Source organism: Arachis duranensis, chromosome 5 (genome assembly GCF_000817695.3).
Source record: "Arachis duranensis cultivar V14167 chromosome 5, aradu.V14167.gnm2.J7QH, whole genome shotgun sequence".
In the NCBI taxonomy this organism is placed as follows: Eukaryota; Viridiplantae; Streptophyta; class Magnoliopsida; order Fabales; family Fabaceae; genus Arachis; species Arachis duranensis.
Genome location: NC_029776.3, coordinates 88,307,298 through 88,318,343, shown reverse-complemented (window position 1 = coordinate 88,318,343; position 11,046 = coordinate 88,307,298). Strand labels below are relative to the sequence as shown.

The window sequence follows — 11,046 nt, the reverse complement described above, 5'->3', positions numbered from 1 at the left end:
AATTTTTAATATTATAAAAAAATATTTAGATATTTTGTATTTATATATTTCATATTTAATTATTTAAGAATAAAAGATTTTGTTGTCATTTAAAGTATTGCCATTTAAAGAATTTATTTATGTACTATGATATTCTATATTAATTAGAGTCTATCAATACTCTTCTTTTATATTAGTCTTTGATTTTAATCTAATAAAATCTAATGGTCTATATAAATGTGGCACATTCAATAAGCACACAAGTGTTGATCTCATTTTAGACATACCCGTGGGAGGTATAGTGTGAGAAAAAAATAAATGAATAAAAAATTAAGGTCATAACTCATGACTCAAACAATAAAATTTGGACAATTTACATAGATAAAATAAATGGAAGAAAATGTTATGTAAATATAATATTCTGAAAAACTAGATACAAATACAACAAATTTAATTATATGTAATCCGCGACACTCTAACATGGAATTTGAATACATCTAATCCGCTAAACCCTGTCGCAGATTACGTTTAGAAGCTGCAAACACATAAACCGCTATACCCTGTAGCGGTTTATAAACAGATGGGCCGAAAGTATACTCTGTGAGGCCCTGTAGCGGATTATGAAGAGAGTGGCTCACTATAAAAATCACGTGAGGGTGTAGCAGATTTCATTTCATGAGTGTTGATAGGGACTTAAAGAGAGAAAGTAGAGAGAAGGCAGAGGAAAAAGGGTGGGTTAAGGGTGAGTTTCTTGGAGCAGTTCCATTAAGCGGAACCATAGAAGATGAAAGGCGGTTGTACCGGCTCAACGGCGTTGCTCACGTAGCCGGAGGATGCTGTACTCAGAGGGTCGTCGTAGGCGCCCATTAGAGTTCCAGCATTGGATATGCCCGATAACAGACGTGTGGAGAGGAGACGACGCATTGGTACACGTGCCACTGATCGGGAGTGGCGTTGGCTCAATGACATGATGCATGAGGAGCAGCTTGGTGGTGGTGATGACGGAGGCTAGGCAGATCATCGCCTGCGTCGATCTAGTGCTAGACGACGGACTGCTTATGCTGGACGAGCACCTTCTGTCCACCATGATGACGAGGCTGGATCGTCCCGTGGTTACCCTGCTGACACTTAGGCTGGTGGCACTGTGGAGGCTAGTATGGGTGGTACACCTTTTACTCACGTATCTAGTTTTCAGGTATTGCATAACGAGAGCATGCAGATGTTTGCTGATCTTGCTATCACTACTTTGACCATGGATTTTGACGATCAGTTGGCTGGGCCACAGTTCTATGCGGACTTTGCTGAGATTATATAGGGCGACGATGTTCAGCAGTACCAGAGTCCGATCCCAGGGGGTCCGTCCGAGCCTCCGGAGTACAGGCCACAATCAACAGATGTGCCGTCCCAGGTTCCTGACTCCCAGCTGCCGGTCGACCTTAATGAGCCCGCAGGTAGCCCGTACGACACTTGGTTTGGCATGGGGGGGACGCCGCCATCTGCATTTGGAGTGCATCTACAGGATGCTCCACCTGGAGATCAGCGAGCGACCAGAGTTAGGCATCCGACTCGATGTGGCACAAGCTCGCAGCTACTTGGTCCATTTGGGGACGACCGTGATGATGATGGTGACAAGCAATAGCGCCCCTTGTGTAAGTTCCGACTGTTATATTTGTATGAATTATGACTTATTTATTTCTTGTTAGTGTTAATGACTTGTGACTATTATATTTGTATGACTTATGTAGTAATTTATTTTGTGGTAGTGTTAATGCCTGGTGGCTGTTATGTTTTCTATAGCTTCATATATTTGTACGACTTATTGCTTATGACGAGTATATTTGTATGACTTCGTACATTTTGCATCATGGGTTGTTATTATTATACTGGTATTCATGAATTTGTTCTAAAGTTCCACTCTCTTCATAATCCGCTACAAGGTCTCGCGTAATACACTTTAAGCCCATTTGTTCATAAACCGCTACAAGGTATAGCGGTTTATGTGTTTGCAGCTTCTGAACGTAATATGCGACAGGATCTAGCGGATTATATGTATTTAGATTCCGTGTTAGGGTGTCGTGGATCACATATAATTAGGTTTATTGCATTTGCGTCTAGTTTTTCAAAATGTTGTATTTGCGTAACACTTTCTCCCATTTATTTTATTTATGTAAATTGCTCATAAAATTAATTGAATTTTATCTAATTAATTATTAATTGATTAATTTAGTATTTAAAAGATTTTATCATTAACAAAAAATATTTTTGAAAAATATATTATTGTCAAAACTGTATTTGAATAATTTAAAAATGCAAAAAAATAATAAATATTATATTTTTTGTAAATACAAATTTTTTTATATTTAACAAATGACTTACTTATTTGATCTAAATTTTTGAAACAATATTTAAATAAATATTTAAAAAATGCATAAAAATATTTAAAATAAAATTTAATCTCTAAATTTTTTTATTTTTTAAAAAATATAATCATTCACATAATTTTTTTTAATTTATTTGACAAAAAATTACTAAATTTTAAAGATAAAAATATCTTATTTTTTAAATAATAATTATAAAAATTTATATCAAAATTTAATAATATTTAAAATTATTTTTTAAAATATATATTTAATATTTAATTTTTTTGTCGTATTTCTTAAATATTATTTTAGCAGTTTACTTTTAATTTAATTTATTATTTTTGTTTTCAGAATGGGAATTGAATTCCAGGGTTTTCAAACACACTGGTTTGGGTTTGTTGTTCTGTTACACCATATAAAAGAAAGTTGAACAACACAGATGCATCGGGGAGATTTATATACCGGCCGCAAATTATAGTGGGTAAATTAAATCAGAAGAGCAATGAGCAGAATAAAAGTATCAAAATCACCATCTTCACCAGAAAAAATCGAAGAGAACGAGGATTTGTTGACTGAAATCCTCCTGCACCTTGGCGCCAAAACGTTAATCAGATTCAAATGCGTCTCCAAACGATGGTCCACAATCATCTCCTCCCCTTATTTCTGCCATCGCCATGTCTTCCGCCACGCCAACATCACCAAGGTCTCTAGCATTTTCTTGGAATCCGGAGAAGACGATGATAACAAAAACCGTTACTTCAATAACCATAACGATATCAAGCCGTTATCCTTAGAGAACGGAAGTCACGGCTCATCATCTCCCTTCGACTCCATCGAAATCCACCCGAAGGACCTTGCCTACATTGTGCAATCATGCAATGGCCTCTTGCTTTGCAGAATATTACACCACCACAAAAATCGAGCATTCTTACCAATAGAATCGTTCTTTGTCTGTAACCCGACCACTGAATGCTTCAACTTCCTCCCCGACCCCTACAAGGCTCTTGACGCCGATAGCCACGAATCATCGCCATGGTTGTATATGAACTTCGCTTTTGATCCCTCAACTTCGTCGTCTGACTACGTTGCTATCTGCGTATGGAAATTTAAAGCAGTTAAAAATTCAAGCCGCTCGCGCTTTGAAACAATGGTATACTCTTCGACTGATGAAGCCGAGCCTGGTTCTTGGAGGCCGTGTGGGTCCCCTCTCATGGCTCCAGCCAAGTTCGAACTTCATAACGGAGTTTACTTCAACGGTTCAGTGCACTGGATTGGCTTCGTTGATCCGGATTCGTATGCGAAGATGTCTGTGAGTTTGCGTTTTGACTTTAAAGAACTGCGGTTGAGGGATGACAACATGCCTCCCTTGCCGGATCTTGATTACTTTTACATTCCTGCAGCTGCATGTGGCCACTTGAATTTGGTTGGATTTAGTTCTCCTGAGAGAAGCAACATGATAAGAGTGTATAAGATGGCTATGGACTATTCTAAGTGGGTTCTTCTGCACACACTTGATCTTTCTCCAATGTATTGGCCGAATGATTTCATTGCCAGCGTCAAAGTGCTTCACCTTATTCAAGATAGTGAAGATGATTGCAGCGGCATGTCTTTGGTGTTGGTTGTAAACTATAATGTTGTTGTTTTCCGGTTAAAAGACTACACCTTTAAACGGATTTATTCTCGCTACGTGCCCTGGAACGAAACAGCTGAAAGTCCTCCTATATCATTTGAGCATATTGAGAGCTTGGTACAACTTTAGATTTTAAGTTCAAAGTACTAACTAGTGATAGGATTATTACTTATTTTAGGGATTACAAGACATGTAAATTTTCATTATAATAATTACATTATTGTTATTATTATTGCTACCTAATTTTGGATTTGATGGCATGCAAGATTGAAGAAGGCACCTCTCTTGTGCCTAAGTTGAGCATAGGTTCCTTGCTCAAGAACCTTACCCTCTGAGACATATGCAATCGAGTCAAGTTCTTTGATGGTGTTGAGCCTATGTGCTACAACAATGGTGGTTCTTCCCACCATGATCCTGTCTAATGCTTCTTGCACAACTTGTTCTGATTGAACATCAAGTGCACTTGTTGCTTCGTCAAGCAGCAATATTGTTGGGTTCCTTATTATGGCCCTTGCTATTGCTATTCTCTGCTTTTGCCCTCCAGATAGTTGCACTCCCCTTTCTCCACATTCTGTTTCATATCCATCTTTCAATGATCTGCATTGCAAATAGAATGCAATTCTACTATAAGTACTTGTTTAACTTGGTATAGCTAACATTAATTATAAGCTTATAAGTAAAATGAGAACTTACGATATGAACTCATGAGCATTTGCGGCTTTTGCAGCCTCAACAACTTCATTCTCAGTTGCATCTTGCTTCCCAAACAAGATGTTATCCCTTACAGTGCCAGAATATATGACAGGTTCTTGGCTAACAAGTGCAGTGTGCTGCCTATACCATTGAATATCTAGTTCCCTTATGTCCACATTGTCCATTTTCACAAACCCTCTCTCAACATCATAGAATCTTTGGATCAATGCAATCACTGTTGATTTTCCACAACCACTCTTCCCAACTAACCCAATACTCTTCCCTGCCTTCACCTCCAAGCAAAACTTGCGCAATATCGGTGTCCCTGCCCTACTTGGGTAGGCGAAATCAACGTTCTTTAGTTCTATCTTCCCACTCATATTTTCCAACTTTCTTCCATTGTTGCAATCACCAGCCTATTCAAAATAATAAAACCAAAGTTAGTTGATAACTAGAGTTAAGAATTTAGACTCAGTAACATGCACTGCTGCATATACCTTGGGAATAAGTGATTTCCTGTCAAGAATCTCAAAAACAGATTTGACAGCAGTTGAGGACTTTGCAAGATCAGAAGTCATGCTTCCAGCTTCAGCAATGACCTTCCCAGTGCTAACCAAAACAAAGAATGTCTTAAACACATCCCCTGCAGAAATATCCTTCTTCTCCACCAATGTCCCTCCATACCAGAAATCCAAAGCCCATGTCATGAATGTTAGGCATTGAGCAGACCCCATTCCAATCCCGGCCAGCCACGACTTCTTCCTCGCCTCCTTCCTTGGCGCCTCCTGCGCTTCATCGAATAATGTCAAAACCTTTTGTATGCTTCCAAATGAAGTCACAATTCTGTGGTTGTACACTGCTTCAACTGCAATCTGTGTGCTATGATTCTGTGCCTTGATGAATTTTGATGAGAGTGTAGAGAGAAGAACTTTTCTTGTGTAGAAGCAGAGGATTGTGAGTGGGTGCACTGCTATCATCCCAAGAGCGAGCTTCCACGCCACGGCGAGTCCTATGATCATTGCAATGCTGACAGCAGAAGCTGTTTGAACCAGCAATGAAACGCGATCCGCGACAAGGGACTTAACCATGGAAGCCTCATTGCTTAGCCTCGAGCACAATGCTCCACTGGAATTATTTTCTTCATCAAACCAAGCCGTTTCGAATGTTAAGATATTCTCAAGCATTCTCTGCCGTATCCTTTTTGTTAATCTTGCTCCCATGTATGCGAAATTGTAGTGCTGCAAGAGGTTGAGTGTGATGGAAGCAAGAGAAAGAGAAGTGAAAATCAAAGAGTAAGTCCTGATTCTGTGAATCATTTCACTATGGCTTTCGGCGAAAAATGCAGAAATCATGCCACCAATTGTTAAGGCATATATGGGCTGCACTGAGCCGAAAGCTATTGCGGAAAAAGTACCAATTAAACATTGTTTCCATTCAGGTGCATTCAGAGATAGAAGCCTTGGAAAAGAAGGTGAAGGGTGAGAAACAAGAGATGATTCCGGGTTTATGGTGTTATCATCAATAGGGATTGGTGATTTTTGGAAAATTGCAGGGCTTGTTGATCTTGCTGTGCTGGTTCTACCAGCACTGCTTCTTGCTGCAGAAGAAAGAGCATTGGATATTTCTTGTTGATCATCAAAGCTGAGTTGTGTTTGGAGTTTTGCTAGCTTTGCATATTGGCCGTTTGGATGGGTTATGAGCTCGTTGTGCGTGCCGATTTCGATGATGGAACCGGCGTTGACAACGGCTATGACATCTGCATTTCGGACAGTTGATAGCTTGTGTGCAACAACCTGATCAAAGTGAAGTTGTTGTCAACCAAAGATGTTAGTCACTTAACATTTCTCTGTTATCAAACAAGGCTAAGATATCAAACATTAAAAGCATGTATAATGTCTGATGCCTTATGTTATGCCACCTAACAAAATTGATGTGTGAACTAATCAACTGGTTTCAAGCATAATTTTGATGAGTGTTAATAATTGTGTCTTTTGACTAAGTATTAAATGGATTATTGAACTTACCAATGTAGTCCTGCCCAATGAGGCATGATCAAGGGCATTTTGGACAAGTAATTCAGATTCAGAGTCAAGAGCACTGGTTGCTTCATCAAGAAGAAGAATCACCGGATTCTTTATGATGGCTCTTGCAATTGCTATTCGCTGCTTTTGTCCTCCTGAAAGAAGTGCTCCCCTTTCTCCAATCTACTTTGCCATCATCAATTAGGTTAGTATCTGCATGTTACTCAATGATACAGATCAACAATAAAATTGTGTATAGCTAAAGCATCCAAGTTGAGCTAGTTTGAACCATTGAGTAATGGAACACGAATTTATTTCTCTTCAAAGGATTGCACTATTTGGGAGCATTAATTCTTTGATAAAATAGAGTAAATATATCTGTTTAATTTTGTTGCCTAGAAATTTAGGCCCTTTAGAATATAGAAAAATACTAAAATAGTTTGCTAGGCCTTTTTTTTTTTTTAATTCTTGTGTCCCTAAAATCAAAAGTTAAGTACCTAAAACTATAAATAATTTTTAAAAAGTTGATCATGAGAATAAAAAGAGTGATATTCATGTCTCAGTTTTTTCTGAATCCAAAAATAGATAGAAATTTTTTGTTAAATTATAAGATCTCATATTCCTTTTAGTAGTTTTAAGTTTAAACAAAAAGTTGTGCTAAAGTGACAATCACAGTTTTTATCAAATCACATTAGTCATATTACTGATAAATTAAAAGATTCTAAACACAATAACCTTAAACAAAATTCAAAATGTTTTGTCTTAAGCCACAATTGTGAATTTGTTCTGTTAAATGCAAGTTAAATATCAATATAAAACATCTTTTTTATTTTACCTTGGTTTCATAACCCTGAGGGAGCTGCCTAACAAAGTTATGAGCATTAGCAGCAGTAGCAGCAGCAACAACCTCATCCATGGTAGCATCAAGCTTTCCAAACATAATATTCTCCTTAATAGATGTCCCAAACAATGCATGTTCTTGACTCACAAGCCCCATTTTACCCCTCAACCACTTCAACTGCAACCTCTTTATGTCAACACCATCAACCCTCACAACACCTTCATCCACATCATAGAACCTTTGCACCAACGCTATTGCCGTTGACTTTCCACTCCCACTTGCACCAACAAGTGCAACCGTTTTACCTGATTCAACCCTCAGATTGAAGTCATTGAGTACGAGGTTGTCTGGTCTTGAACGATATGTGAATTTCACATGTTCAAAGTCTAGGTTCCCGTTAATTTGGTCTAGCACTATTCCCTTTGTTGTGTCTTCACCGTCAATTACTGCTTTTCTGTCAATCATGTTAAAGATTCTTGTGGATGCTACTGATGCTTCTGTCAAGTACTTCAAATCTGGAAGTACCACTCCAAGGGATCTACATTGTATTGTTTTTGTCACAATAATAATTAGCATTAATTCATGTGTTTTCTAGAATTAGTCAACAAAATTGCGAAAAAAAAATGTGGTACAAAATTATCCATTAAAATTATTAGAGATATAACTATTCATATATTATTTTATATTGTTTAAATTTTTGTAAAATGATTTCATGATATGATGATAAAACTTCTATAATCGAAAAATTTATAATTCAATATTTTTATGAAGCCTAATATTCATATGCCCCCACAGTAGTTTCGTTAATAAAATAACTTCATTCCATCATAAATTCTTATTTTTCATCAAATACTTCATTGTAGATTTTCCATTACAAACCCTTGCAACAAAATATGGCTCTTGCTAGATTCATATCAACGTTAATTCGTCATTTGAAGTTACTGATGAAAAATAAGTTGAAGAGATTATTAGATGAAACACTATGAATATTTAATTAATTAATATATATTTAGTATTATTTGCAGATAAAATCAATTAGTTTCGCGTCAAGTTTTTATAGTATACAGTGACAATATAATCAATAATTCATACTAAAGCACTTTAATTTGAAGCTATGGTTGCGCTTAGTAGAAAGTTTACTAAGCCGAAGGAGATTAAACTAAGACATCTAATCTCAATTATAACACTAACAGAAAAACCACTATGCACTAATTAATAAAAATGATTTTTAAAAAAAAAAGAAGAAGAAAATCTAGTGCACTAAAGTAACCTTTTCTTTTAAGTACGTACTCTTGCTTTTAATCATAATGCTTTACGAGATCACTTTTTTGAAAGGAGCATTATTAGACACTGCACATTTCACTATTTCAGCTACTCTTCTTTTAATTGAGACAATGCAATAATACTAAACCTTTTTCCTCGAATGCAACTGTAAACAAGTAAAATAATTGACACACTGGTGAAAGATATTATACATCAACACTACTTTTCTAGAGTGACATGATTAGTGGTCAATCTTATCATCCGATCCAAATTAATCATGCAACTAAACTAGTAACTTTAATACCATCATTTCTCTAATAAAGGAAAATTGCATTGCTTGAGTGTGTATAAAACTGTGACAAGCTGGCAACTACATGTTATATTCTTTGCAGCATTAGCTAGATTTCATGAACTTTTAGCTGTCCCATTATTTAATAATTATTTGATTATTAAGATTCATTGATCTAATACCAATTTGCATCTATCTTGGCTAAATCTACTAATATTATGTTTGAATCAAACATATTATTGGAAGTATAAAAATAAATATATTATTTTTTTTATAACAATGCTACATTGACTAATAAATATTATTATTTTTTGTCAGCACTTAACTAACAATAATTTACATTCATATTTACAAATATTTTACATACAAAAAATATATAGTTTATATTTATATTTATCAAAATTTTCACATATAAATTAATACAATTTACACACATAAATTAATAAAATTTATTTGTTAAAAATAATTTAATATTTGTGTTAGCCAAATAATGATTAAAAACACTAAAAATTCCTAATTCCAAAAGTTTCTCATTTCTTTAAATCAAAATAATAAATAAAAAATTATTTTATGTATCAAAATATCCTTAAATTAGAAAATATACTTAGAAGACATACTAATTAGGTATCAGTATTGAATAGTAGCTGCATATTAGCTAAGTTAATATTGCATATGACACTTAAGTTCGCATCGTTCACGAGTTCCCTGATTGCTTCTAGAACCTTCTTCAGCAGAGAACCTTGCACTAAACGGAGTTCCAGCATCTTGAAAATGGGGGTTTGGAGGTTTTCTTGCTTTGTCTTGGTAGGGTTAGGGTTTTGAGTTTCTAGGGAATATTGGTCGGATAAATAGAACGAAAGAGGGAATGAGAGAGAGGGAGGGAAAGGGGTTTATATAGCGGAAGGTTCTGTGAAGGGATGGGCGGGATCTGATTTTAATGAAATAAATTTAAGTTCCCGCCATCACTATTTTGGGCAACGCGTGGAGGGAACTCTTCCTAACCCCAATGGAGGGTAATTTGGGTATATGATGTGACGCACACAATTGTATATCAGCTAGCTAGGGGCGTTTGGGATGCGGTTTAAATGAGTTTTAAGTCAAAAATTCAAAAACTCATTCAATTTGAACAGTAAATTTGCTTGCTGTGCAGTTTAGATTGGATGACTTTAAAAAAAAAATCTGATCCGATCCGATCCAATTTCAAGCGGTTTGAATTGGATTAAATTTATGGTTTTGTAAATTAAAAAAATTAAATACATATAACAAGTCTTAACATCAAATTTTAAATAATCAATAATAATATAACAAGTCTCAACAATATCTTTTAAAAGCTAACGATAACATAACAATAGAAATAAAATTATAGGTTAGTTAAAATAAATAAATAAATCACATTTTGAACATAAAACATCTATTAAATAATAATAATACATAAAAAATATAAAAATGTATAACAAATTGAATATGTTATAAGTATAATTGTAAACATAATAATAAAATAATAATATTATAACACATTGTGCGGTTTGGATTGAATTTGATCGGTTGTGAAAAGTAGATCCAAAATCCGATCCAGCGGTTTGCAAAAATAAGATCCAATCAAATCCGAATTAATGCGGTTTTAATCAATTTTCGGTTTGAATTGAATTGAATGAACGATTTAATTTGGATCGGTTTGGATTTGAACACTCCTAATATCTATCAAATTACAAGCATACATATTTTTAAATGTTAGTAGTAAAAATTGACTAGTGTTCTTAAAATAAAGATAAATGTTGCTCAGTTAATATTTCCATTTTAAACTGCAGTTATGGTTGCAATTTCAATTCCAAATTGCAATGATAGCTTGTAAAAGTATATTATTTTCTTAGAAAAAGATGTCAAAAATGTTTTTTTTTAATTAGAATTTAATATATATAATTAATTAAACTATGTTATTATTTATAATCAATATAAATTAATATTTTTTA

At 34.9% G+C, this 11,046-nt stretch overlaps 2 protein-coding genes across 2 annotated transcripts; one reads left to right on the top strand and one right to left on the bottom strand.

The window, feature by feature from the left end:
- The first annotated feature begins 2,841 nt into the window (after positions 1–2,841).
- Positions 2,842–4,098, top strand: LOC107490210 (F-box protein At5g07610-like). The gene has a single exon (XM_016110983.1). The coding sequence runs from the start codon at positions 2,842–2,844 to the stop codon at positions 4,096–4,098; it is 1,257 nt and encodes a 418-aa protein (XP_015966469.1).
- A 52-nt stretch (positions 4,099–4,150) lies between these two features.
- On the bottom strand, positions 4,151–8,056 carry LOC107490211 (putative ABC transporter B family member 8). Its single transcript, XM_021143941.2, has 5 exons — positions 7,519–8,056; positions 6,687–6,866; positions 5,160–6,455; positions 4,663–5,078; positions 4,151–4,566 (listed from the first exon to the last, which is right to left on the bottom strand). Exons 1-5 carry the CDS (start codon positions 7,987–7,989, stop codon positions 4,209–4,211), a joined length of 2,721 nt encoding a protein of 906 aa, XP_020999600.2. The 5' UTR covers positions 7,990–8,056; the 3' UTR covers positions 4,151–4,208.
- Positions 8,057–11,046: the final 2,990 nt, after the last annotated feature.

Coding starts and splice junctions, on each gene's coding strand:
- LOC107490210 (XM_016110983.1), top strand. CDS start 2,842: ATGAGCAGAATAAAAGTATCAAAATCACCATCTTCACCAGAAAAAATC.
- LOC107490211 (XM_021143941.2), bottom strand. CDS start 7,989: ATGATTGACAGAAAAGCAGTAATTGACGGTGAAGACACAACAAAGGGA. Junction 6,867..7,518: donor CTCAGGGTTATGAAACCAAG/GTAAAATAAAAA, acceptor ATGGCAAAGTAG/ATTGGAGAAAGGGGAGCACT. Junction 4,567..4,662: donor AATGCTCATGAGTTCATATC/GTAAGTTCTCAT, acceptor TTTGCAATGCAG/ATCATTGAAAGATGGATATG.